The sequence below is a fragment of the Anabrus simplex genome, chromosome 1, assembly GCF_040414725.1.
Source record: "Anabrus simplex isolate iqAnaSimp1 chromosome 1, ASM4041472v1, whole genome shotgun sequence".
In the NCBI taxonomy this organism is placed as follows: domain Eukaryota; kingdom Metazoa; phylum Arthropoda; class Insecta; order Orthoptera; family Tettigoniidae; genus Anabrus; species Anabrus simplex.
In genome coordinates this window covers 1,376,132,314-1,376,157,206 of record NC_090265.1, presented here as the reverse complement: position 1 = coordinate 1,376,157,206, position 24,893 = coordinate 1,376,132,314, and the positions used below count along the sequence as shown (strand labels likewise).

General features: G+C 40.7%; 1 protein-coding gene across 2 annotated transcripts in view; it reads right to left on the bottom strand.

Annotated features, from left to right (window-relative positions):
• LOC136878889 (vascular endothelial growth factor A) overlaps positions 1-24,893 on the bottom strand; it is a 240,282-nt gene that overhangs the window by 168,791 nt on the left and 46,598 nt on the right. For both annotated transcript variants that reach the window (XM_068228991.1, XM_067152474.2), the window contains exons 2-3: positions 16,951-17,094; positions 8,007-8,115 (exon numbers count right to left, since the gene is read on the bottom strand). In XM_068228991.1, the coding sequence (XP_068085092.1) occupies positions 8,007-8,115; positions 16,951-17,094 (253 nt within the window). The remainder of the gene's footprint in view (positions 1-8,006; positions 8,116-16,950; positions 17,095-24,893) is intronic.

Sequence of the window (24,893 nt, the reverse complement as noted above, 5' to 3'; positions counted from 1 at the left end):
CGCATGGAGCAATTTTATATCAAGACACGTTATCTGATTTATTTTTTAACGAATGCTGTGGAGCAGGACGCGTCCTCTAGTACTGCATATGTTATGTTATCATCAAGTACTCAGGACTCTGTTGCCACAAAATCGTTCCATGCCACCAAATTACTAGCTGTTCTCTTAACTGCTTCATAGCTTTCCACTTCAATGTCTTCTAAGATCTGTTTTATGAATGAGTTATTAGGTGTTCCTCGAGGCCTTTTTCCAGCAGTAGCCTTCTACAACGGTTGTTATTAATGGAAAAAGGCGTATGTCTTTTTTTTTTTTTGCTAGGGGCTTTACGTCGCACCGACACAGATAGGTCTTATGGCGACGATGGGATAGGAAAGGCCTAGGAGTTGGAAGGAAGCGGCCGTGGCCTTAATTAAGGTACAGCCCCAGCATTTGCCTGGTGTGAAAATGGGAAACCACGGAAAACCATCTTCAGGGCTGCCGATAGTGGGATTCGAACCTACTATCTCCCGGATGCAAGCTCACAGCCGCGCGCCTCTACGCGCACGGCCAACTCGCCCGGTGCGTGTAAGTCTGACCCCACCCGGAAATGCGTCGTTTACGTATTTATTTCATTATGGATCTCTTTTGCCACCTGACTTTTCATCCCGTTTTCCATTACACCATTGCCTGCTGTCCATCTCACTACATTTTCGAAAGTCTTTTTGCAATCGTTCACTGTCCTGTACCATATTTATATTCTATACAGTAAAACGTTTTCTCATGGTATGTGTTTATGTTGGTAGACGTTGAGTGTTGTAAGTATTACAGTATCGTAAAGTTCCAATTTTCACATTGTTTCGAAGAACGCAAACATTTGGAATTCGACAAAATCTATATATGAAAAGATTTTTGTCTGTATATTGCTCAGAATAAAAAAAATAATGTTATTTCTGTATCGGTCGTGTCCACACTAAGAAGGAAATGTCATTTTTAATTTTACGTCAGTTTAGGTCGAGTAGGACCTTAGCTATCATTTGTCCAAGAAATTTCGCCAGAAGGAATCTGAAGCATAAAACTCGATGCAGCCTTTCTCACGGTTGGTTTTACACGAAAATAGTTCATGGCTATTTTTTGTTCTATACTTCTTTCCGATACAGCCAAAAATAATGGGTCTTAAGCGCGGCCAGTATCCAGTATTCGGGAGATAGTAGGTTCGAACCCCACTGTCGGCAGCCCTGAAAATGGTTTTCCGTGGTTTCCCATTTTCACACCAGGCAAATGCTGGGGCTGTACCCTAATTAGGGCCATGGCCGCTTCCTTCCAACTCCTAGCCCTTTCCCCTCCCATCGTCGCCATAAGACCTATCTGTGTCGGTGGGACGTAAATCAACTTGCAAAAAAAAAAAAAAAAATGGGAATATCATTGGCAGTCGTGTGAAAATTTAAGACCAAGACCGTTAACTAACTCTATAGACTGTAAAGTGTGTGTTGCTATGGAGATCGTTCCAGCTACTTTTTAAAGGCTTTGAACATCTGCCAGTATTCTTTCATATTAACCCGATGCTTGGCTTTCTTTTATACGCCAGGGAAGAGGTCAATTCAAGATCAACAATAATGAAAACAAAATGAAAGTGCAAAGAACCACAGCAAACACAAGTGCAATTGTGCAATTACGTCACAAGCCTCTGACAAGGAGAGGCATGCCCACTGATGTGCCTCAAAATACGGGGAACAGTACGAAGGGTGGACAAAACTAAAATCATGCACATGCTAAGTGATTCTCCCTTCACCGACGGGTAACTGCTAGTATGCAATAAAATAGTTATTAGCAACGGAATTCAACAATGAAGAATTACTTATTTTGTCTTCTTCGTTAATATGAGTGAAAAGAGCATTCTTTTAATCTAAATGATCAGAAGCTCAAGCAGCTTCACACGATAATAGTGTCATTTTGTTTTTCTGTGTAACGGTTTTGACACAGAATTTTTCGAATGTCCATGAGCCGTACTTTCACTTCCTCCCGGGGCAACAGATGCTCAACTGGGGAAAGGAGTGGCCTTCACAATACGCATTTCTAGTTTCTTGTTTCATCTGGAAGTTGCATTGGCCATAGATTGAATTCTCTACGAACGAAATCCCATCTCTCTTATTCTTACTGGCATGAACATTTTGCCAGTCTCATCGGAAAATGGCGTAAATTTCACACAGAATCTCTCTGTTGTCAAATGTAGGATGGATGTTAGGTACGAACAGCTGTAATGCGAATAATTCAAGGTAATTTTTAAGTCCATAAGTAAAATAAAGCAAATCAAAGCAAAATGTAAGCTTGTAGATTTACGTAACTGTTGTTATCGTAATTATAGCCCGTTACCTCCAGTTTTACATAGATTCCGAACCACAGAAACGCGACTTTTCATTTAAAAATCTCACATTATTGGTCGGGAGCGGTGAATTGAAGTGAATAAAATATTGGAACAGTCATGGTCAATTGTACTGTAGTTCACTTCTGAGGAAGGGGAGCAAAGCCTTCGCAAACCGTAACGTTTTTCTTGCAGTTTATACATTTTACGGATGTTATGTCTACAATCTTAATTCTTCATCTTAAATTAGCATTTCCATGCTATTCCCTAGACAGGTCTTCTCTCTTAAGAAATTTGAGCATGCAAAAGAGATTTACATTGTTTGATCTAGTGTTAAGCGTGAATAAATGTCTTTCTATACAATCTTTGATGCAGTGATTCTTCATTGTGTATCATCACGAAGTAAATCTAAGAAATATTAAACATGATGTTAGATTGTATCTCCGACAATACAGCATTCATGAACACAGATGTCCGTACCTCTTAACAAGGTAAGCGAACAACTTGTAGGATTCCAGCAAGATGTAGCAATATTTGAATTTCAGGAGGTCAAATGGACTGTATCGCTATTGATCTATCCAAGGCCTTTTATCTTCATATTCTTTCCCACCTTTAAAAGTTCCCCTCAAGCGTATTCGTCTACTAATGTCATTCACGTCACCTCTCCATAGAAAGCTTGGAACATCCCGCTTAGTCGAGCAGCTCGTCTCCTTACTCCTCATTCTTCTCAGCCCAGAGTTTGCAACATTTTCATAACACTGTTCTTTGGCCAGAAATCATCCAGAACAAATCGTGTTGCTTACCTTAGGATCTTTTCCAGTTCTCATATCAAGTAGTCTTGGTGTCCGACTCGTTGGCTGAATGGTCATCGTACTGGCTTCGGTTCAGAGGGTCCCGGGTTCGATTCCCGGCTGGGTCGGGGATTTTAATCGCTTCTGATTAATTCTTCTGACTCGGGGACTGGGTGTATGTGTCCGTCCCAACACTCTCCTCATCATATTCAGACAACATACCATATTATCAACCATTATAGAAACACGCAATAGTCATTACATCCCTCCATATGGGATTGGCGTCAGGAAGGGCATCCGGCCGTGAAATAGGGCCAAATCCACACGTGCGACGCAGTTCGCACCCGCGATCACACAGGTGTGGGAAAAGTGGTAGGAAAAGAAGAAGAAGAAGAAGATATCAAGTAGTCTTAGTGAGAGTCCCATACACTGGAACCATACTTAGCCTACCGGAGGCTTATATGCCCTTCCTTAACATCATTAGTACAACCTCTAAATACTATTATAATATTCGTACCGTATGAAGAGTTATGAAACCTTTATTTACAACCTCGTTAATTTGATTACCCCAATAAACCTATTTCATTATATTAACATCTAAGTACTTACAGTGATCCCCGCGAGGTACATTCACACCATCGACACTGTGATTAAAATGGAGAGAACTTTTCCTCTAGGTGAAACTTACAACCTAGCTTTTCATTCCGCGTACCAGCATACCATTGTCTGCTGCCCATCTCACAACGTTATTAAGGTCTTTTTGTTTGCACTCTCACACAATTCTGTGTCTTATTGATTACTCTACATTATCTGCAAAAAGCCTTAACTGTGATTCCAGTTCTTGACTCATATTATTTACTAGCTTACGTACCCGTGCTTCGCTACGAAATTCTAGCTAAAATACTAGGTGCACGTTGTGAATAAGATTCTATTACATTTTATTGCTCTTGGCATTACCCGAGAAACACCACGGAGAGGACACATGTCGTTTCTCATTTAAAGTCCGGGTTGGAGAGTTTTCATTATAATGGCAAGTCTCATTTCCTACTGCCAGTCACAGTCGAGTTTGGGAGTTTAGATTATAATGGCAGGCCCCCTTGTCTACTGCCAGTCACAATCGATTTTGGGAGTTTTCATTACAAAGGCAGTCCCCCTTTACTACTTCCAGTTACATTTTGAGATGCCCCCTCGCCTACTGCCAGTCACAGTCGAGCTGGAGTGTTTTCATTATAATGCCAGGCCCCTTTGCCTACCGCCAGTCACACTCGACTTCTCATTAGAATGGCAGGCTCCCGTACCTACTGCCGTTCAACTTATGTTGTCCAAGGTGGTTATTGAAGTCAGGTTGTTTTATAACATGTCCTTGTTAACTATTTTCGTTCGCCCTTGTGGCTGCAGAATCACAAAGCTGTCAGGAAAGATTGCACGCGAACAAGCTACGATAACTGGCCATGGGAAAAACAATAATTCCTTAAATCCACACCAGTGAAGTCACAATCGAGTTGGGGAGTTTTCATTATAATGGCTGGCTCTCTTGCCTACAACCAGCCACATTTGAATTCTACTTCCATTCAAATTGTGTTGTCCAAGGTTTTTGTTGAGTTGCTGAAGTCTGATTATTTTATCAAACTTCCTTGTTAACTATATTTTTCGTTCGCACCTGTTGCTGCAAATTCAAGGCTGTCAGGAGAGCTTACACGTGAACAGGCTACGTATAACTGCCCATTGGGAAAAACAATCATTTCTTAAATCCACACCAGCAATTTTTAAATAATGTCCTGAGCTTTGTTTGTTGTCATTGCGAAGCATACTTTAACGAGAAAAGTCGTCTGAATACGAAGTGGTAGTCGGAGGACATCAAAGGAATGCTGAGTATGAAAATTGTTTCTCCTGCACCACATCCTGTGAAGGTGTTTGCTTCGACCACGTTAACTATGTAAAGACTTCATCTGCAGCCTGGTGCCAAATCAAAGCTTACGATATATCAGATTCTGTAGCAGCATTATAAGTGCTCCAACTTTCAGACTGAGATTGTGAGGTGGAAAACCTGGTGGATTTAAAGTACGGAGGAACTCTACAGGATAGTGGGCCACGTCCTCTATCTTCACCACGGAATCCACAGACCTATATCTCACCATCTTAGCAAGAAGTTTGTCCAATAAGGAATCCACACAATTTTTGTGTGCCATTGTGCACTCATCTCATAGTCCTATAATCACTACATAGTCCCGCAAAACCTTCATTGCATTGCTGGTTTTTGATATATTGAACACTGGTTCCCCAGCGTTGTCGAGATCAATGGGGACTTTAAACATGAAATGTGCTATCTTACCTTCCAGCAGAAAAGTTGTGGCGGTTCCAGAGGATGCAACCGCGACAGCAATTTTGGCGTCTCCTCTGAATTTAGTAACAAATTGATTAGGAACGTCTTGCCTGTATTACCAGGGGCATCAAGGAAGTGCATTTTGCTACTGTTTGCTCTGACATGGTGTAAAGGCGCCCGCATGTGTGTTGGAGTAGAAGGACGGGACTTCATATAACAAACCCCTGGCAAAATTTTACAGTTTGGAAAAGTATGCAAAATGCCATTAAAGTGGTGTTCCGTAGCTTCGGAACACCATCCCTTGCTTTTTCGGCAGTGGAAACTGTGCGTGAAACTTGTCCATATGAACATCGAAATTAATTTCCGCCGGATAACTTTCATGAATTGGAAATACGAGAATCCATCCAACATCTTCGTGGACGTGCTGATATACCTGCCAGAACTTCGTCATTATAATTTCGAAAAACAAAAGAAGCTCAGTCACTGCCCTTATTTGCTTATTTGCAGGTAGGCCTATACTTGATAGATGTCACACTACTGCAATGGTCAACATTGAAGGGCTCGGGATAAAACGGGCGAATATGGCACAACGAACCTATTATCTACGTCAGTGGCCTGTCCAGGATGAGTAGTGAAGCCGAAGAAGTACCCTTGGATAGGTAGATTCTAAATATATAGATTGGTTTAAATATGCCCCGTAGTTTTCCAGTTCTAAGAAATCTGTTACCGAGCGAGCCGGCCGTGCGGTTAGGGTCGCGCAGCTGTGAGCTTGCATTCGGAAGATAGTGGGTTCAAACCCCACTGTCGCAGCCCTGATGGTGGTTTGCCGTAGTTTCCATTTTCACAACAGGCAAATGATGGGACTGTACCTTAATTAAGACGACGACCGCTTCCTTCCCATTTCTAGCCCTTTCCTATCTCATCGTCGCCATAAGACCCATCTGTGTCGGTGTGACTAAAGGCAACTCGTAAAAAAAATTGTTATTAGACTATTATTATTGTTCACCCTCGTAGTGTGTCCCACAAACCTTCACTGCATTACTGATTTGCGATATATTGCAAACTTTTTGAAAAGAAAAGTCGCATCACAATGGTTTGGATTCCACTCCATTTCGAAGTCACTGTCATAATTTCACCACCTGACGATGGAACCTAGACTCTGAAACACGTTGTGGAATACAAAATTTAATAAATATTGTGACTAGTAACATTTTAATTATTCATAAATAAATAATTCACAGTCACGGACAACTCCTACTTAAAACATGGTTATGTTGAAAAATAGCAATACTTGTCCCTAAAATTTAAATGTCTTAAAAAAGATTGATAACTAACGATGGAGAACAAAAGTATACATTTAATGCAATACTTGTGTATTTACAACAGACTTCAATTTAATTTACATCACTTAAATTGCTTACTAACAATGGCTTAGTGTTGAAAATTTATGAAAAGCAGAGTAATGACGGCCTAATCTTGATTTTACTAGCCCTCTTGAGAAGGATGAGGTTGTTTACCTCCCCAGAAAGGGATCGGTGTGGGGCTTCATGAGAAATATCGCTCTGCCAACAACTGGATTCGCCATCACCAAGGTCTCTCATGCAGTGAATGGCAGGTGCAATCAAAATTACATCTTATGTTTCTGATGTACGGACTATTCTGGGAAGAACTCAGGACGGGAACCTCAGTCACAGATATATCAGGGAGAAAGAAACACTGGCACACGTTCTGGATTCATGCCCCTATGGTAAAGTACTGAGTAACTCGTCACCATAAAATAATATCTTTTTTTTTTTTTTTTGCTAGTTGCTTTACGTCGCACTGACACAGATAGGTCTTATGGCGACGATGGGACAAGGAAGGGCTAAGAGTGGGAAGGAAGCGGTCGTGGCCTTAATTAAGGTACGGCCCCAGCATTTGCCTGGTGTGAAAATGGGAAACCACGGAAAACCATTTTCAGGGCTGCTGACAGTGGGGTTCGAACCTACTATCTCTCGAATACTGAATAATATATTTGATTGCAGAAGAGCTCCGAAAGAGAAACTTTAATGTGCATGCGATTCGAGGATCTGTGAACTTGATCCGATCTCATTACAAAATTAGGCATAATTTATCTCCACCAGTGACGTAGAGACACCTATTAGCCCCCATTTCCGCGTTATGCTGAGTAACTCAAAATTCATGATAAAACCGTGATGCTGGACAGTTCAAAGGTCCGATGTTAACATTTGTACACTGACAGTGATTATTATAAATGTGAATTTGCCATAGTTTCACAAGTTCTGATGTAAGTTCTGCTACATCCAATAATTGGTCAAATTATCTACCTCAGATTCTACAGCGGGGATGGTTGCTTAGCTGTACCTTTCCTTAAAACAATAATCACCACCATCAGATGCTACATTAACATACATAATCAGAGTGTTTTGTGAATTCAATAACCAAACTTTTAATATAAATATAAAATGTAGCAACATTAGTTTTTAAGATGATTATTAAATAGAATAACTAAATATAAATGGTATTAGGATACAGAGTATTCTTTACCACTTACCTATTATAGTAGCGTTCGAAGACTTCTTATGAATTTCTACCTCTCTGCTGCGAATTTCGTGTCGGTTTTCTAACTGCTCGCAGTACTTTCTCATTTCCTTTATTGCCATCTTGAAACAGAAAGAGAATTTACCATTAGCCTTTAACCCAGGTTATTTCATTATCTCTTAAAATATTTGAGTGCATCTAGATTAAAAGCCACGCGGAGGTGACTAAAATCACATTGTCAGTAATGTGTATGTCTACTACAAGATGTTGTATGAGATATATAGTCCATTTTAAAGTTAGACTGCCATATGTCCGAGCTTTTAGGAGTAGTGGGGGCAGACCAGTTACTTCCTACTGTTGTTGTTCGTTTTCTGTGTCAGCTAACTCCACATGGATAAGAACAAACTGGGATCTTTATTTGGTTGAAGTAAGATAGATACTGCATAGCCTAATGTGAACTACGTTTTTCGGATTGTAAACAAGTCGAGTGCACGATTGCGGTGTGGACTAGTTTAAAGCACTTGAAGCGATTGTTCGCGGTTCAACGGATAGAGCACAATATTACTAACAAAATAGCCTATTTTGTTCTTATCTACATTGTGTTAGCTGGAAAGAGAACAGCAGCAACAGAGGGGAACTGTTCTCCTCACACTACTTTTAAAACATCAGGAGCATGCCAGTCTAAATTTAAAATAGGCTACTATACGTGTGTACTATGTTCCATGGAAAGCATTGCGAATTACATTGGATTCCAGTAATGTAGGTACGGCGTCTCATAAATTCAATGGTTCGCTGAACCACCTGCCACTAAGAAACCACTTATTTTCCCGATTATTATTTATCTAAGGGTTGTTGTTGCTGTTGGTGGTGGTGTTGGTGTTGGTTTGGCTTTCTTCGTTTACAACAGTAATGTACAACTGGCGGCCCACAAAGTGATATATTCCTGCCCGGGGAGTGTGAGATTTACTTTTAAAAATCACAACTTTATCACGCGGTATTTTTTTTTACTAGAACGCTAGAATGTCCTAAATTTACTATCTCAGGGAAAGAAAGGTAAGGGTATATTTTTCCCGAAGGCAGGTCCGAAACTCCGCAGAGGTGTGCCTGAGTCGAAGTTTACGTACGGTACGGTGGCCAGTTCCTGTCCGCTCCTCCATTCCCTTACCCCCCACCAACAGTGCGTGGCAACCCATCCAAATCTTGACCACGCCCAATGTTCCTTAACTTCGGAGGTCTCACGGGGTCCGGTGTTTCACCACGACTACGTTGGCTCAGGGAAAGAAGCAAACAATAAATGGTCTGCTTTTTCGAAAGTTTCCACATAAAGCTAGAATTATTTAGGTCTGCAAATGGGAAGAATAACCTGCTATACATTCCCGGCTGGGTGTGCGATTTTAATCGCGTGTCATTAATTCTTCTGGCTCGCGGACTGGGTGTTTGTGTTTGTCCCAACAACCCTTTCATCTTTATATTCAGACAACGCACTACACTACCAATCACCACAGAAACACGCAATAGTGATTACATCCCTCCATATAGGGTTGCGTCAGGAAGGGCATCCGGCCGTAAAAAAGAGCCATATATATATATATATATATATATGTGTGTGTGTGTGTGTGTGTGTGTGTGTGTGTGTGTGTGTGTGTGTGTGTGTGTGTGTGCGCTACGGTTCGCACCCGCGACCCCACGGATGTGGGAAAAGCGGTAGAAGAAGGAATGAAATTATTGAAAAATTAAGCCCGCATGGTGGCCATGATTGTTAAGGTGTCAAGTCTGTATGGTCTGACACCGTGGTTAACCAGTTCGAGTCCTATTGGTGGAATACATTTTCACTGTCAGAATGTTGGCTGACAGAGTAGGAAAGTTGGTAGTATACAATTTCTAGCCGCTAGATTATGTGTCAAAAGCCTGGATTCAATTGGGGTTTCATGTCGGATCAAATATGTCAGGTAAAATTATTGGAACCCAAGCACTGATTTTAAATGAGCAACATCTGGCAGTTTACACACACTGCTTCAGCCTTCAATTGAACTTGTGCATTTCAAAAAGCTGTAATATATTTTTATTTTTTTTATTTATTTATTTATTTATTTATTTATTTATTTATTTATTTATTTATTTATTTATTTATTTATTTATTTATTTATTTATTTATTTATTTATTTTTGCTAGGGGCTTTACGTCGCACCGACACAGTGAACCCTTGAACTTACCATTCCATCGTTGGTCGGCCACGGCTGCTACAGTAGAACAATCTAGAACTCTTAAATCATGGGTCGTTGCGGGAATAAATTCGGTCACGATCTTAACCAAACGATGGGGTTCAGAAGAGAGCCTAACTACTTGAAATGAGGAGCAAAATGTGCTTACTAACTTTTATTAAATCGAAATAGCACGACAACATTATTAATTTTATATACATTCTTGAAATTAAAAAAATGAATTATTTATTTTTGAATGTTTCAAACACAGTCACATTGCATAGCGTTGTTTTATTTCTTACAATATCGAAGAGTTGCTTCGGAGAAGCGAGTACATTAGTGGACAGCGAAACTGAAAAACTGAATTAGGGAAGACCTGAAAACTGGGCACCTATTATTCCAAACGAGAACTGAGAGTCAATCCACACGATCCGTGGAAAATCTGACTTTCAACAAGTAGAACGCCTGATTTTCTCTCAATTAAGGTTATCCACCAGTCGAATACCCTTTACGGATACGGAACACCCGCCGAATGGACCCTTAATCGAACCAAATTGACTATCAGTTGCTTTAGATAGGTTGCGAAATATTATGGGAAAGCATGGTGTTCACTACGAGTTAACAGCATCATTCACAATTGAAATAAAATTCCACCATGTATTTGTCATTCATGACACCTTTAAGTGATAAGGTAATCCCGATGCTAAATGTGCATCACCCAAAACAGCTGTTCGGAAGGAACCAACAACAACATGATCCGTGAGAATCTTACGTTATGTCCTTCTAAAGGAACAAAACTGCGAAATGCAGGAAACACTTATTCATCATGCATTTAGAAGAAATGCCAAACACTGAAGTTAATTAAAAAGTGGAAAGTCACTTGAAAAGTATTATTATCGAACCGATTTTCAGGTTAGAAATGGTTTTGTTACGCTTAATAAAATTACCAGTCCACATCGAAAAATATTACAACTTTAAGGAATTCTTTCCCTTGAAAAACAATGACTACCATTACAGATCTATCTATTTATTGTCTGTCCCAACACACTACTTATAAAGTGATTACTTAATTAAATTCAACTACGAATAAAATGAAAATACGACAAAGATTGAAAATAAAAGAGTGTTACTGGCTGACGAATTGAAAACGCATTCGCAACTCAAGTCTCACACTAATACACTGAGTTTCAATATGCACACTATCAAAACGAAACGGACGTCAGAACGATAAAACAATTAAGTCCGTAAAATAAATTAACATATCGAAGTCATTAAAGCTTGCAATTATTATTATTATATCTGAGACTTGAGTGTGTACAGCTGACATCCCAGACCTATCGTCGGGCTCACTTAAAATCTGTACATCCTAACACTAATCTCTATGTACATGATACCTTCCTAATTCTATCGTCGGGCGTGAACTAGGACGTCTCATCATCAGTAACTCCAAGGATAACATGTGAAGTCTTAAATCTATCGTCGGGCGTCAAAAATGGGTCGTACTACGCATCCCTTAACATATCAGGCGAACTAGCAATTTCAAACAAACTCTGACATTTCAATACTAAACCTGGTCAGACTAATAACACACAACGGAACAACGTCTCTCACTATTAAACGAATGCAAGTCAAAAAATACAGTAAGTCTCTATATCGTTACAATACGTGAACTCGAAAATAAATATACGTGACGAACAATTCTCCACCTCAAACATAATCCCAGCCTGTGCAACGAAGTTTTAGGGAAGCAATGATAATTCCCAACACACGTCTACCATAGTGGATGCCTTCAAAATAATAATCATCACTACCGCATTAAAAACTCTCAAATCGCCTATCGTCAATTCCAACTATTTATATCAATGACATATCCAGTGAACGAAATTCAATACCAACCAGGAGTCCTAAGTGCTCTTTTATCCTTGAGGTCACATTATCCTAATATTCATACGGGCTTTACGTAACAAATCACTGAACGTTTACAACCAAGATTTTTAACCTTTTCTAGAGTCGTTTTCACTTGGGATCTTACTAGAAATCTACGGTGCTTCACACAGTAGTCGTCTCAAATTTCGGATTGGTAGCGGAAAACACTACAGCCTGTCTCAATACAGCCTGTTTCCTAAATACTTCCTCGGTAAAATATAGCCTGTCTCAAACTCATCCTCCTCGCCTTATTCCAGCGGTATCACTTAAAATCCAGGCTTCATTTCATCTTCAATATTCTTATCCCTCTCATCTCCACACAAATATAAATTCTTCGCTCTCAATCCTTTTCTTATATTTCCTAGACCCTTTTTCATCATTCAATCCTCCGGTGAAAACAACAACCATTATAAAGCACATCTCTGCATTATTTACTGTCATTATGACTTTCGGACCTCGAGAATCCAAGACCACACCGCGATTTTTCGTATCATTGATATACACGATGCCTCGAAATGTTACTTCCCATGAATAAATGTAACTCTATCGAATTTCACTGAAATTTTCTAAATGCCTGCGATCCTTGTAAAATATACAGGTTAAATGCACCTTTTTAACATAGAAAAAATTTCATTTCCGAATTCAACTGACATTTGAAATTAAGATATTCGCCACGACTAATTTACACTTATAACTTCCAAAAAATTTCACGCTTTGGACAATATCTCATCGAACATAAACACCAAATTTTAAACGTCGCATTTTACAGTTTCTTGACGTGAAATTTACACACTGAAATTTTCACACGCTGACCAAAAATTACAACACCTTTCGCCTGATAATTACAAATATCAACCCGACAATCACCCTGAAAATTTTGTTGGGACAGAACAATAACATCTAACTACGACATAATACAAATATAGACAGACCTGCACAATGGAGTCATTCCCAGTATTCTGGCTACATCGTCGCCAGCTGACCTCGTACTTTAGCCGTACATTTTCACAAATAACATTTTCATTTCCAACATCTCACTCTTACAAACACTGCCTTTTCCACACGATACAAAAATTACCACACAAATCACGCACTTTTCTGTATAATTTACACAACGAACTTCCCTCGTTCTGCAGTCAACTGCGACTGTCTGGTTCGTTCCCAGAGTTGTCTCTCTCTGTCACTCCAATAAAACAGGTGTTCAACAGATAAAGGGAGCAGAACTACTCTGAATAGCTTCCCCCAACTCTCTTACCACTTTCAAACGTACATGAGATGATATAATAAAATGTACTGTGTATATTTTAACAAACACCTACACTTTCATAGTTCGTCGGCAAACGTTCAGAACTTTTTCAATCACCTTCTCTTCCTAACCGAGTATGTGGACGTCAGCCACGGACATGTATTTAGTTATTTGTAGATCAATCTGGCGCAATTTTCCACTGACGACAGGCGTAAGCTCCCGCGGCTTCAAGACCCAGATCGACACTGAAAAATATACGGTGGGGGGTTCCTTTTATAATCTCAGAAGGGACGCTACCCACACTATTAAGCTTGATTGCGTAATCTGCCAATTTTGCGTCCAATAGACCGATTTTGATGAGACTTGTCCCAGACTTCCGGACAGGCTTGCAATTATTTTAGATGTTAATCTTATAATTTTACCACACTCACAACAGGGGAAATAAATTATTTCTGCCCGTGCGTTTCGCGCGTTTTCTTCATCCATTGACCTTGGCACGTGTAGCGAGTTCACTGATCTGACGCTGACAGGTACTTAGGCTTAACTGCATTTATGTTTTTCCCTGGGGGCTCTGTCTTCCCGTAGGGTTTACGAATAATTTAACTTATTTATTTCTTTCTTTACTGTAATGCCAAAATCCCTCGTTATATAGAATTCCATGAATTTAAAGAATTATCGGGCACTCGAGGTTCGCCGAGGTGTCACGGTATTTCACGAGCTTGCCGTGAGTGAGATCATTCCCACGCGACATCGGGGCTCTTAGGAGCGCAACATGGCTGCCCTCAAAAATAAAAGTAGCTTGTTGATACCAAATAAATATTGAGAGACAAAATTTATTTTTCTCACCGTAGAATTATGGGTTCAACAGATAGGTCTTATGGCGATGATGGGATGGGAAAGGCCTAGGAGTTGGAAGGAAGCGGCCGTGGCCTTAATTAAGGTACAGCCCCAGCATTTGCCTGGTGTGAAAATGGGAAACCACGGAAAACCATCTTCAGGGCTGCCGATAGTGGGATTCGAACCTACTATCTCCCGGATGCAAGCTCACAGCCGCACGCCTCTACGCGCACGGCCAACTCGCCCGGTCTGCAATATATTAAGCGAATTAAACGTTAGGGATTATCTCATCAGTGACAATGTATGTCTCTGCTTCTGCGCAAACAATGTCTACTCTTCAAAGAGTTACTAGTGACCCGATATCAGTGAGTCAAAAAAAGACCAAGTAAAAAGCATTTTGTCCTACTCATAGCGTAGAAAGACATGACAGCTTCACTGTATTTCAGGAACTAATATTACAAGCAAGGCGTATTGAACAAATAAAAGAAGATCCAGATAGTGATACGTTAAGTAAGGCTGTTGCTTTGGGCGCGGCTTTGAGAAGAAACGAATTTATCATTGGCTTGAAAACAACTGCATTGTCTTACATTGACACCGTAATAGGAAGTTTGAATATAATGAAAAAAATACCGATGAAAAGTGTAAAGGCATTTTTATTGCAGCAAATGACATGGCTGCTTCAAAGGGTGAACAAATCCGTCTCCCACGTACTTGTGGCAGGCAAACTCAATGAACTAATGTGTCAAATAAGGATCCTAAGGAATACTTCAGGAAGGTAGTAGGTTATTTATACCTATTTTCCACCCCTTAATACGACTTTGTGATAATGTTAACAGAGCGACCCTTTTAGAAGGGCGTATTCCTAGTGATTTTTCTAAGTTTTCAGTAGACGAAATTATTAAACCAGTAGAGATGTGTGAAGCAAATTGCACAGCAACAAGTCCTGAATTAAGAGCAGAAATATCACTATGGAGAGATAATGCATTTGAAGACCTTCTTTAAAATTAAAATTCTAGAAAGATGTACTTGTGTATATATTTATGTATTTGACAGTTTAGATGTATAATACATAGACGTAAGTAACTGTAGCTCTCTGCATGACAAACTCGTGATCCACGGCTCGAATTTCGCCTCCGTACTGTTCACGCGGGTTGCTTTAACTTTCAGGTTGTACATTATTTGCAAGTACATTAAAATTTGCGCAGTAATATGTATTGAACAATACTAGTTGATTAATGTCCGTATTGTCGTCTGCTTCACCGTGGGAAATCGGATGTTATTTATTGAAAATATAAGTACCTTATTGACATGATATAGGCTTTTGGGCTTATACCGTGTCAAGAAAATAAGGTGAAATTCTTTACGTTTCGCAGAGAACTGTGCTCTGCATCATCAGAAAAAAATCTCGACTGTCCACGAGAAAGGCTTCTAAAACAATGAGGTTTGAATTTAGTACTTCTATTGGGTAACGTCTAAATTCAAACCTCATTGTTTTAGAAGCCTTTCTCGTGGATAGTCGAGATTTTCTTCTGATGACGCAGAGCAAAGTTCTCTGCGAAACGTAAAGAATTTCACCTTATTTTCTTGACACGGCATAAGCCCAAAAGCGTACATCATGTCTATAAGTACGGGCCGTGAAAGCATCAATGGCAACATTATTGTTAAACGTTGATTGGTTCAAGGAATTCGTTGATACAGTTTTAACTGATGATTAAGAGTATGATATCACAATTAAATATCCAGAATTGGAGCCTTTTTTGTGGGTGGGAGTAAAAAATTGTGACCAGAACATTCACAAAATCATTTTCATTCTTCTTCTTCAGTATATTTGTTGTTTGTCATGTATAGCATGAAGGGGCTGCCTGTCCGAGGCGGTAAAGGCGTGAGGACGTGAGTTCGAATCCCCGTCAGGAAGTCGAAAAATTTAAGAACCGAGATTTCCACTTCCGGAGGTGCATATGGCCCTGAGGTTCACTCAGCGTACACCAAAAATAAATGAGTACCAGGTTAATTCCTGGGGGCAAAGGCGGCCGGGCGTAGAGCTAACAACTCTACCCCATCACGTGCCGAGGTTGACAATGGTGGAAGCCTTTACCTTCCACTCCTCCAAGGGCCTTCATGGCCTGTACGGAGGTGACTTTGCTTTTTGCATGTATAGTATGATGCAGATCGTTGTAAGATTTGTGTTGCGACTATGAAATAGCACACGAACCAGGACGATAATGGTCGTAAAAACAAGAGAAGCAGTAATGTATAAGGCATAAGCACAATGAACAAAGGCGGGGTTTTCACATCCACAAGCAGTTTTTCAAATCATGGAGCAACAAACAAAAACACTACAAGGTGACATTTGATCCGTGGAGTGTGAGCCTGGGAAGCGGAGAGCTTAATCTTTGCACTACGCGTTCGTTGAGGGAATTTGTCGCCTACTAGTTTTTATGAAGCACTGTCGAAATATTCAAATTTCATGTTCTCGGAATTTAATAGGAGTTGTGCTTTACAATTTGAACCGGTGAAATTTCTTGCCTTTGGCTTTACATACAACGTCTTGAAAATGGATCAATTTGGTGGGGACACGTATCCAAAGTCACCTTGTAAGTGGGATGGGTCCTCTTCAGACTATTCGACTAGAAACACGAATTTCCACTATTGATAAACGTTCACCTATCGTATTTGAATCGCCTAACAATGCTTTGATATTGAAAGGTATCTCTAAACCTCTGTAGAAATTATATGTATTGACTTACTTTCTCGTGTCTTGATCTAGAGTTCTTCTGTAAATCTCGTAGAAGTTCAGCTGTACAATACTGATGATTATAACGAACCATGATATTGTAGAGTTCCGCAACCGAATTCACCTTCGCTAGCTGTGCTGACAATTCTCGCAGTACCTGCAAAACAAGGGGACAGTAATATTAAAACATCATGCATTACATCCTAGACTTATGAGCAAAATGTATTATATGCAGCAGTTAACTTCTTTTTTTCACAGTTTGCTTTACGTCGCACCGACACAGATAGGTCTTATGGCGACGATGGGATACGAAAGGGCTAGGAGTGGGAAGGAAGCGGCCGTGGCCTTAATTAAGGTACAGCCCCAGCATTTGCCTGGTGTGAAAATGGGAAACCACGGAAAACTGTCTTCAGGGCTGCCGACAGTGGAGTTCGAACCCAATGTTTCCCGGTTGCAAGCTCACAGCTGTGCGCCCTAACCGCACGGCCAACTCGTTCGGACGGACCAAAAATCTGAAGGTAGGTAGGCTGACAAATACATATGAACTCCCAGGAGAAAAGACAGGTAAAATATAGAAACTTGGCAGCAAATTATTCTCTTTGGAAAATAACATGTCCGCCTCTGTGGTGTAGTGGTTAGCGTGATTAGCTGCCAACCCCGGAGGCCTGGGTTCGATTCCCGGCTCTGCCACGAAATTTGAAAAGTGGTACGAGGACTGGAACGGGGTCCACTCAGCCTCGGGAGGTCAACTGAGTAGAGGTGGGTTTGATTCCCACCTCAGTCGTCCTGGGAGTGGTTTTCCGTGGTTTCCCACTTCTCCTCCAGGTAAATGTCGGCATGGTACCTGACTTAAGGCCACGGCTGCTTCCTTCCCTCTTCCTTGCCTGTCCCATCCAATCTTCCCATCCCTCCACAAGGTCCCTGTTCAATATAGCAGGTGAGGCCGCCTGGGCGAGGTACTGGTCATTCTCCCCAGTTGTATCCCCCGACCCAAAGTCTGAAGCTCCAGGACACTGCCCTTGAGGGTTTAGAGGTGGGATCCCTCGCTAAGTCCGAGGGAAAAACCGAACCTGGAGGGTAAATCGATTAAGAAGAAGAAGAAGAAGAAGAAGAAGAAGAAAATAACGTGTCAACTTAGTTATACTTTCCTCCCCCCACCCCTCTCAATATTAAGGGATGCCATTGAAGGTGAATATGTATTTTAAAAATGCATCGTTATGTGAACATTTAAAGTTGGCTAGTGTACTTCGTAGTAATTGAGAATGACGTCCGGCTCTATGGCTAAATGGTTAGCGTGCTGACCTTTGGTCACAGGGGTGCCGGGTTCGATTCCCGGCAGAGTCTGGAATTTTAAATTTAATTCGTTAATTTCGCTGGCACGGGGGCTGAGTGTATGTATCGTCTTCGTCATCATTTCATCCTCATCACGACGCGCAGGTCGCCTACGAGAGTCAAATTTAAAGACCTGCATCTGGCGAGCCGAACTTGTTCTTGGACACTCCCGGCACTAAAAGTCATACGCCATTTCATTTCATTGAGAATGACATTCCGTAGTACTGGAGTTGGTGCCTTATGTTTGTTCTAAATCTATTTTAAGCTGTTATGATAGATGTTAGCAAAAGTTCGTAATTTTCAGCTCTGCTGGTTGTAGGGTTAAGTACAGCAGGTGGGTCGAATATGTGTTCGTGTCTTTTTTCTTTCTCAGACGATAAATACGAGTAACTTCATTTCTTAGTTTTCTTATTTTCATTTGTAAACGCAGTTAATGTTGATATGAACAGCATTAATTATTTTATATAGAACTTACGCCCATCGCTTTCGTCTTGTTTTGCAGCAGACAGTAAATCTACACCAAGGGGAATGGCCCAAAACAACCGTCATACTGGATTCTGCATTGCGGTCTGATTTATCCGGTATTGTAGTTGGTATTGGTATATTCTGCATATCAGAAGTTAAGTCCTTGTTTGAGTTCGAGAAAAAGCGGTACATTTTCCCTTCCCAAAAAGTGTTTGCGGGATGGTGGGACATTTGTAAAAAGAAAGGGGGTGAGGCGGAAGGTATCCCTGCTCCTATCGGACTCATGCCTTCAGGTGTCTAACAATTCTGCCAACGGAATTTCAACAGATAATGTTACCTGAGCCGGCTACAGTTGTGGAAGCAGAAAAATACTGAAGTTAAAGATCACAAAATACGTTATGCAGGTTTACAGTACATTCCTTTCATACCGAGCTCGATAGCTGCAGTCGCTTAAGTGCGGCCAGTATCCAGTATTCGGGAGATAGTAGGTTCGAATCCCACTGTCGGCAGCCCTGAAAATGGTTTTCCGTGGTTTCCCATTTTCACACCAGGCAAATGCTGGGACTGTACCTTAATTAAGGCCACGGCCGCTTCCTTCCCACTCCTAGCCCTTTCCTGTCCCATCGTCGCCATAAGACCTATCTGTGTCGGTGCGACGTAAAGCAACTAGCATTCCTTTCATGTCGTCTACTTTTTACATTGTAAGAAAATTGTTTCAAACTTTCAAAGTAATACCAATTTTCTTAACACCTGAATGTTAAAAAGTAATTCAGGAACGCAACAAATTAGAATCGACTGATATTATAATTCTATCGGTGTGGAGCACTAGGTTGGGAATGCGCCGTACACTTCCTTTCAAGGTAGGTCTGAGTAATAATATTAAACACTAGCTGTTGTGTAGCCGTTGATTAGAGCAGTAATGCCACATAACAGAGATGTGTAGCCTACAGCACAATAGTCAAAGAACTAACTAACAACAGTCAGTGTGTCGATGACTTACTTCTAAAACCTCGTATGTCCCAGTGCTCTTCCTATTGTGACCGTTCACAACGTCACCTATGGTATGTCATGATATCCAGGAGATGAAATATGCCGTTTTCCGCGTCATTCTACGATAAAAACTGCCCAAGTCAGAATTTTTCTGCCCGCTCCAGGACTCGAGTTGCAATATCCAGAGTCGCGCGACCCAGCTCTAGTTGCTGGTAATTAGCAGCAAGGCGGTGCAAGAGCGCTTGTACTCGAAACTCTCTCACTCCCACCACGAGCGAGATGAAACCATACGCGTTATCACGTGACAAAGAATCTAGGTCACTAACTGAGCCCAGAGAGTAGGTCCAACGTGAAAACTAACATTATACCATGTTTTCCTCGCTCATCCACCACTACCAACTTATCGCGTTCAGCTGTTTTATTTCTGTTAATTTTTATAAATCGCAAAATACCCACTGGATAATTAAGCGCAAACATTCATTTGAATCAGGGAATTTTACGCATAATTATGAGACCGAGAAGTGCTCTACTTAACTGACAGAGAGATAACTGCGCTGTAAACAAGGGCGCGTCTTAATGACTAACAGATGTTGGACTCTAACCGTGCCAGGGAACACAAGGAATCCCCTGTGCTCGTCATCATTCACCGCCAGAAACTAAAGGACGCTTTTAAGATTGCTTCAGAACCTACGAAGTTATTTTAATAACAGTCACTCAGTGGAGATGGGAATACAAGAGCTACATTTTGATATCCTGTTCGTTACTGTACGTTGCGTATTAACGGACCAATGTGTGAGAAAGGATTGCATTTTTTCCCCCACCCTCAGCATTCGGGTCTCTAGCGTAGCGCGCCTATATATTCATGAGCTGAGAAGGAGACACCACCCAGTCCATTCTTATTGTAACGCCAGTACGGTAGTATTTCGTCGTGGTTTGTGAGTGAGTTGTTTGTGAAGAAATAATCTTGTAATTTGAGTAGTGTAATACAGTGATTCATTAAATTCTGTGAGTATGTGGAAATAATCACCCTCTGAGTGAGATGTTAGCGTGTACAGTGTGCCGCAAATTAATAAATAGGAACGGTACGAAACCGTAATAACTGATACCCGTGTGTAGAAAAGGTCGTACATCAAGCCTCCTATGTGTCTAAGTTAATACGGCTCAGTTAACATATATAGTGACGTACTTAGCGAAGTGGGTGGAGCGTACGTGCTTGATATCAATATGAATTACCAAGAAAGTCAGTGAACAGCTCAGTTAGACCTAATTGAGGACAGCGCCACGTTAAAATAACCCGCAGTACAGTTGAGAGCTCGACTTACGGCTAAGTGCATTAGAACAGGCCTGAACTAGTGTCATGAATACGAGAATGCTAATACATTAGTGGCCTAACCACTGTCGTTTCTAGGGAAACTAGTGAAATTTCTGGGCCTATAATCGCTGCCTACAAGAAGAATAGATAAATGAGAAGGGATTAATGTCGGGCTTCTGGGACATTACCGACATTAGGTTGGAATGCTCGTGCTATTGAGCAAATCCAACCATATGTTCAAATTGTGGTGTGTGATAGACTAACGTATTCACTTGAGATAATTTCCCCTCATTTACATGTCTACGTGAACGCCGGAGTGAACGCCGACGCCCATCTGAATGCCAGAATTTTGCCTGCATATTAGAGAGAACCAGACGCATAGCTGTCTTCGCCTGGTGTAGCAGAGAACGTCAAGAACGTCATACCAGATCAAGCCGTCATGTTCGTGACCTGCCAGGAAGTCATCATGGGTCTTCACATCACCGATGACGTGATGCAAGCAGTTTAAATCCATGGAGTGCCTCCCTGTAAAGCTGTGAACGTGGTATCCAGAAGGCTGAGTACATTTCCAAGTATTTATATCTTTGAAGGTCGTGTCCCATTGTAAATATGTAAATTTTTCACTTAGATATAACGTAGACTGCAAGCACGCCATTTCAGAGGGATAATAATTATAATTTCATTTTTATTTGGGTCTTTTATGGAATACTTCTTCATGGTTTGGGAACGACCAAACTTTCCTTCCATTTTTTTTACAAGGGTTTGATAATGCATGACGTAAATTTAAGGACCTCAGATTAATTATGTGTGAAGTACTGTCAAGTAAAAGGGCTTAAATATTCTACGTAAACGACTCCAGTTATCATCTTTCTACAGCCAATAGGATTCCTCAAAGATATCTCAGTAACTGATTTTTTTTTTGTACTTCACAAGCTCTTAGGAAATCCTCCTTACTAGAAATTAAAACTGCTGGAACAACGAATGGAGCATGAGATTGGGGTATATATCTTACATCGCTAATTAGTTCGCGAATGTGCAAGTTAACTTGGACCCTGATGGCAGGAGATCATCATTAGATCTGCATCGTAGTCGATGTACCGAGAGGAAATGAAATGGCTGAACAGGCTGTAGCCATAATATATATTGCGAAATGAAATGTGAAGTTCCCTTGGAATCTGTCATTAAGACACGCGAGGTGCATATCGCGATGTGAATATGTTGATTAGGCCGGATATAGGGCCGTGATTTGTGTGATGCCATTTATGGCCAGTATTGAAAGAAGTGAATAGATTATTTGCCGTGAAGTCATTGCCCGAGAAGGCTATGGACCGCTCTTTGAAAGTGTGGCACGGGTAGCTCCCAGCGGGAGTTTTATGAGCCCCTTTAAACGGGGGAGTGAAGGCGTTTCTTCAGTGAAATAGAACAGACACAAGTGGCGAGTTTCTTTTCCTTTCGATACAAAGATTATGTGTGCTAATTTAAATAGAGCCAACGTCGCAGAGATTCCAAATGAGCATTAAATGAAGGACCCCTCCAATTTATTTCTTTAATTATCCACAGCGTATAGGGAATTCCAGGTCAGATATACCCCGTCTCAGAAGGTCCTGAGTTCATCGCAGGAGACAGTAAAACCTCTTGTCACAAGCGGCAGGTGAAATAAGACCACCTGCGGCCCATTATGTGTATGTGAAGTGTATATATTCTTGTCCATTTGTTGCAGGTAGTGCTATAATACTTTGTTTATGATGTCTGGTATTGAAGTCGCTAAATGCTTGTCCATAGGTAACATCGTTGTGTAAATAATGTCCTGATATATGTGTTGATAAAAATCCTAATGAAATGGGCGTGTTTGTCATACTGCATATTTGGCAACGTATAACTTAAAGTACTGTTGTAACGCGACTTTCAAAGGATTGGGAGTGTAAATTGCTTATCTCAGTTCATACGATACTAGCAAACTTATATCATAATTTGATGCAAGTTGAATATATTAATTTTCGACAAACAAACAGAATTACAGCTGGGTATGCCTATGTTGAATAGATGTGTGTGTAAAGTGATTAGTGTAAGTGTAAAGTGAAATAATTAGAGAGAAAACGCCTCTCTAAGTCTGAGGTACCGGTAGTGTAATAGTTCGAGAGGGAGCGCCTTCTTAATTTTGAATATTTAAACGTATAATGAAGTGTAGAAAAGACTACCGAACATTTAAACGTTAAGATCACCCAAGTTAATATATGTAAGGTGTTTGTATGGCATACCCATGTAAATAATGTGTTTCACTAGTATAAGTAAAAATTTATTATACAAGATATTGTCTCTCTTCTCATTAGTAATGAAATGGTATTCCTCTCATAATTAACTTTCCCCCCTACTATAGAGACTATTACTAAAGGACTTACCGCCCCATCGGACAGTCCACAGACCCGAAAATGCGATACCGACTCGGCTAGCGAACTATTCCAGTAGGGGAGGGTGAGGCTTCGACAAACCGGGCTGAGTTCGAAGCTCACCGATGGTGCTCCATTCTAACGTCATATTTATGAACAATGGTAACTGGTTTATGTACAGATGCCTTGGAAAGGTTGCATAATTGGCGTCCCGTCACGTGTGGCCTTATTGTTGTTTGGGGCGAGCTACATATTGTTCTCGCGACGCATAATTTAGCGTCCCGTTGTTGGGGCAAGTTTGTAAAGCCCTACGGCACCATAAATATTGATATAGCCAATATTAAGGCACAAGTTCGAATACCACTACTATAAAAGGAGTACCTAAGGTAGTAGGATTATCAAATTGATTCGGTTAGAACTGAACGAATGGAAATACCAAATTTTACCCGTATATTAAATTTGCTAGAAGAGAGGAATACAAAATAGAATCAGAGCGTGTGAACGTGATAGTTAATATGGATAATGTGTCGGATGGAGTGCGTAAGCCGCTACCATAGACAGTTACGTCACGCGCAACGATATTTGAATGAGTGACGGGAATAAATTAAATCCGACGGATGTAGGGAGAAGAATGAAGAGATCGTGTACCAGGTTAAGTGGAAATATACACGATGGTCACTCAGAAATATGGCGGACCTGAAAAAAAAGTTATGGAGTTGTGTAACTTCAGGGGAGCAATAAAATGACCTTCCCATTGTTGAGGATAAAATGACTGGACTGAGTTCTTCAAATTCTTCTGGTCACAGGTTCATGCCGAAGGCGATGCGTTTGTAGCAGGCCTTGGTAGTTTAGGGGATTCATCCAATGTAAACAGAGTAGATATCGCGGACAAGAGTGGAAGCCTCATCACTCTTAATTTTTTTTCTCTCAAATGAACAGTGCAATGTTGTCAGTTCGAGACGGGGAATTGTCTGCTAAAGCATCTTCCAAATCTCGAGGCTGAAAACATCCAATGTTTATTAAGTGCATCACATTTCTGGCACACGTAAAGTACCGAGCCCATTTAGGTCGCGGATTTAGGTAATATTTATCTTATAAAGGGCTACATGAATTTAATTATTAAAAAACAATATGTCGGGATAATGTTTATGAATTACGTAGGAAAATACTAGGGAAACACAAGTAATTATTAGGAGGTGTGACGCAGCTGTTTTGAAGCTAATTTTGGCGTAAAACGACTTGGTCATTTTCAAAAATTGCACACCTTCCTAAGTTTAGGAAACTGAATCGTATGAACTGAAATACCACGAGCAGCTTAATTCAGGGGGGCACACATTTCTCAAGAAGTGAAGTATTATGGATGTGGAAGGTATTAAACAGTTGATGGCCGCCTTACTGGCCGAACAAAGTGAGAAGCAGGCAGAGCTTTTCAGGGAACAGAGTGCGAAGTTTGATGAGCGTCTTGCGAAA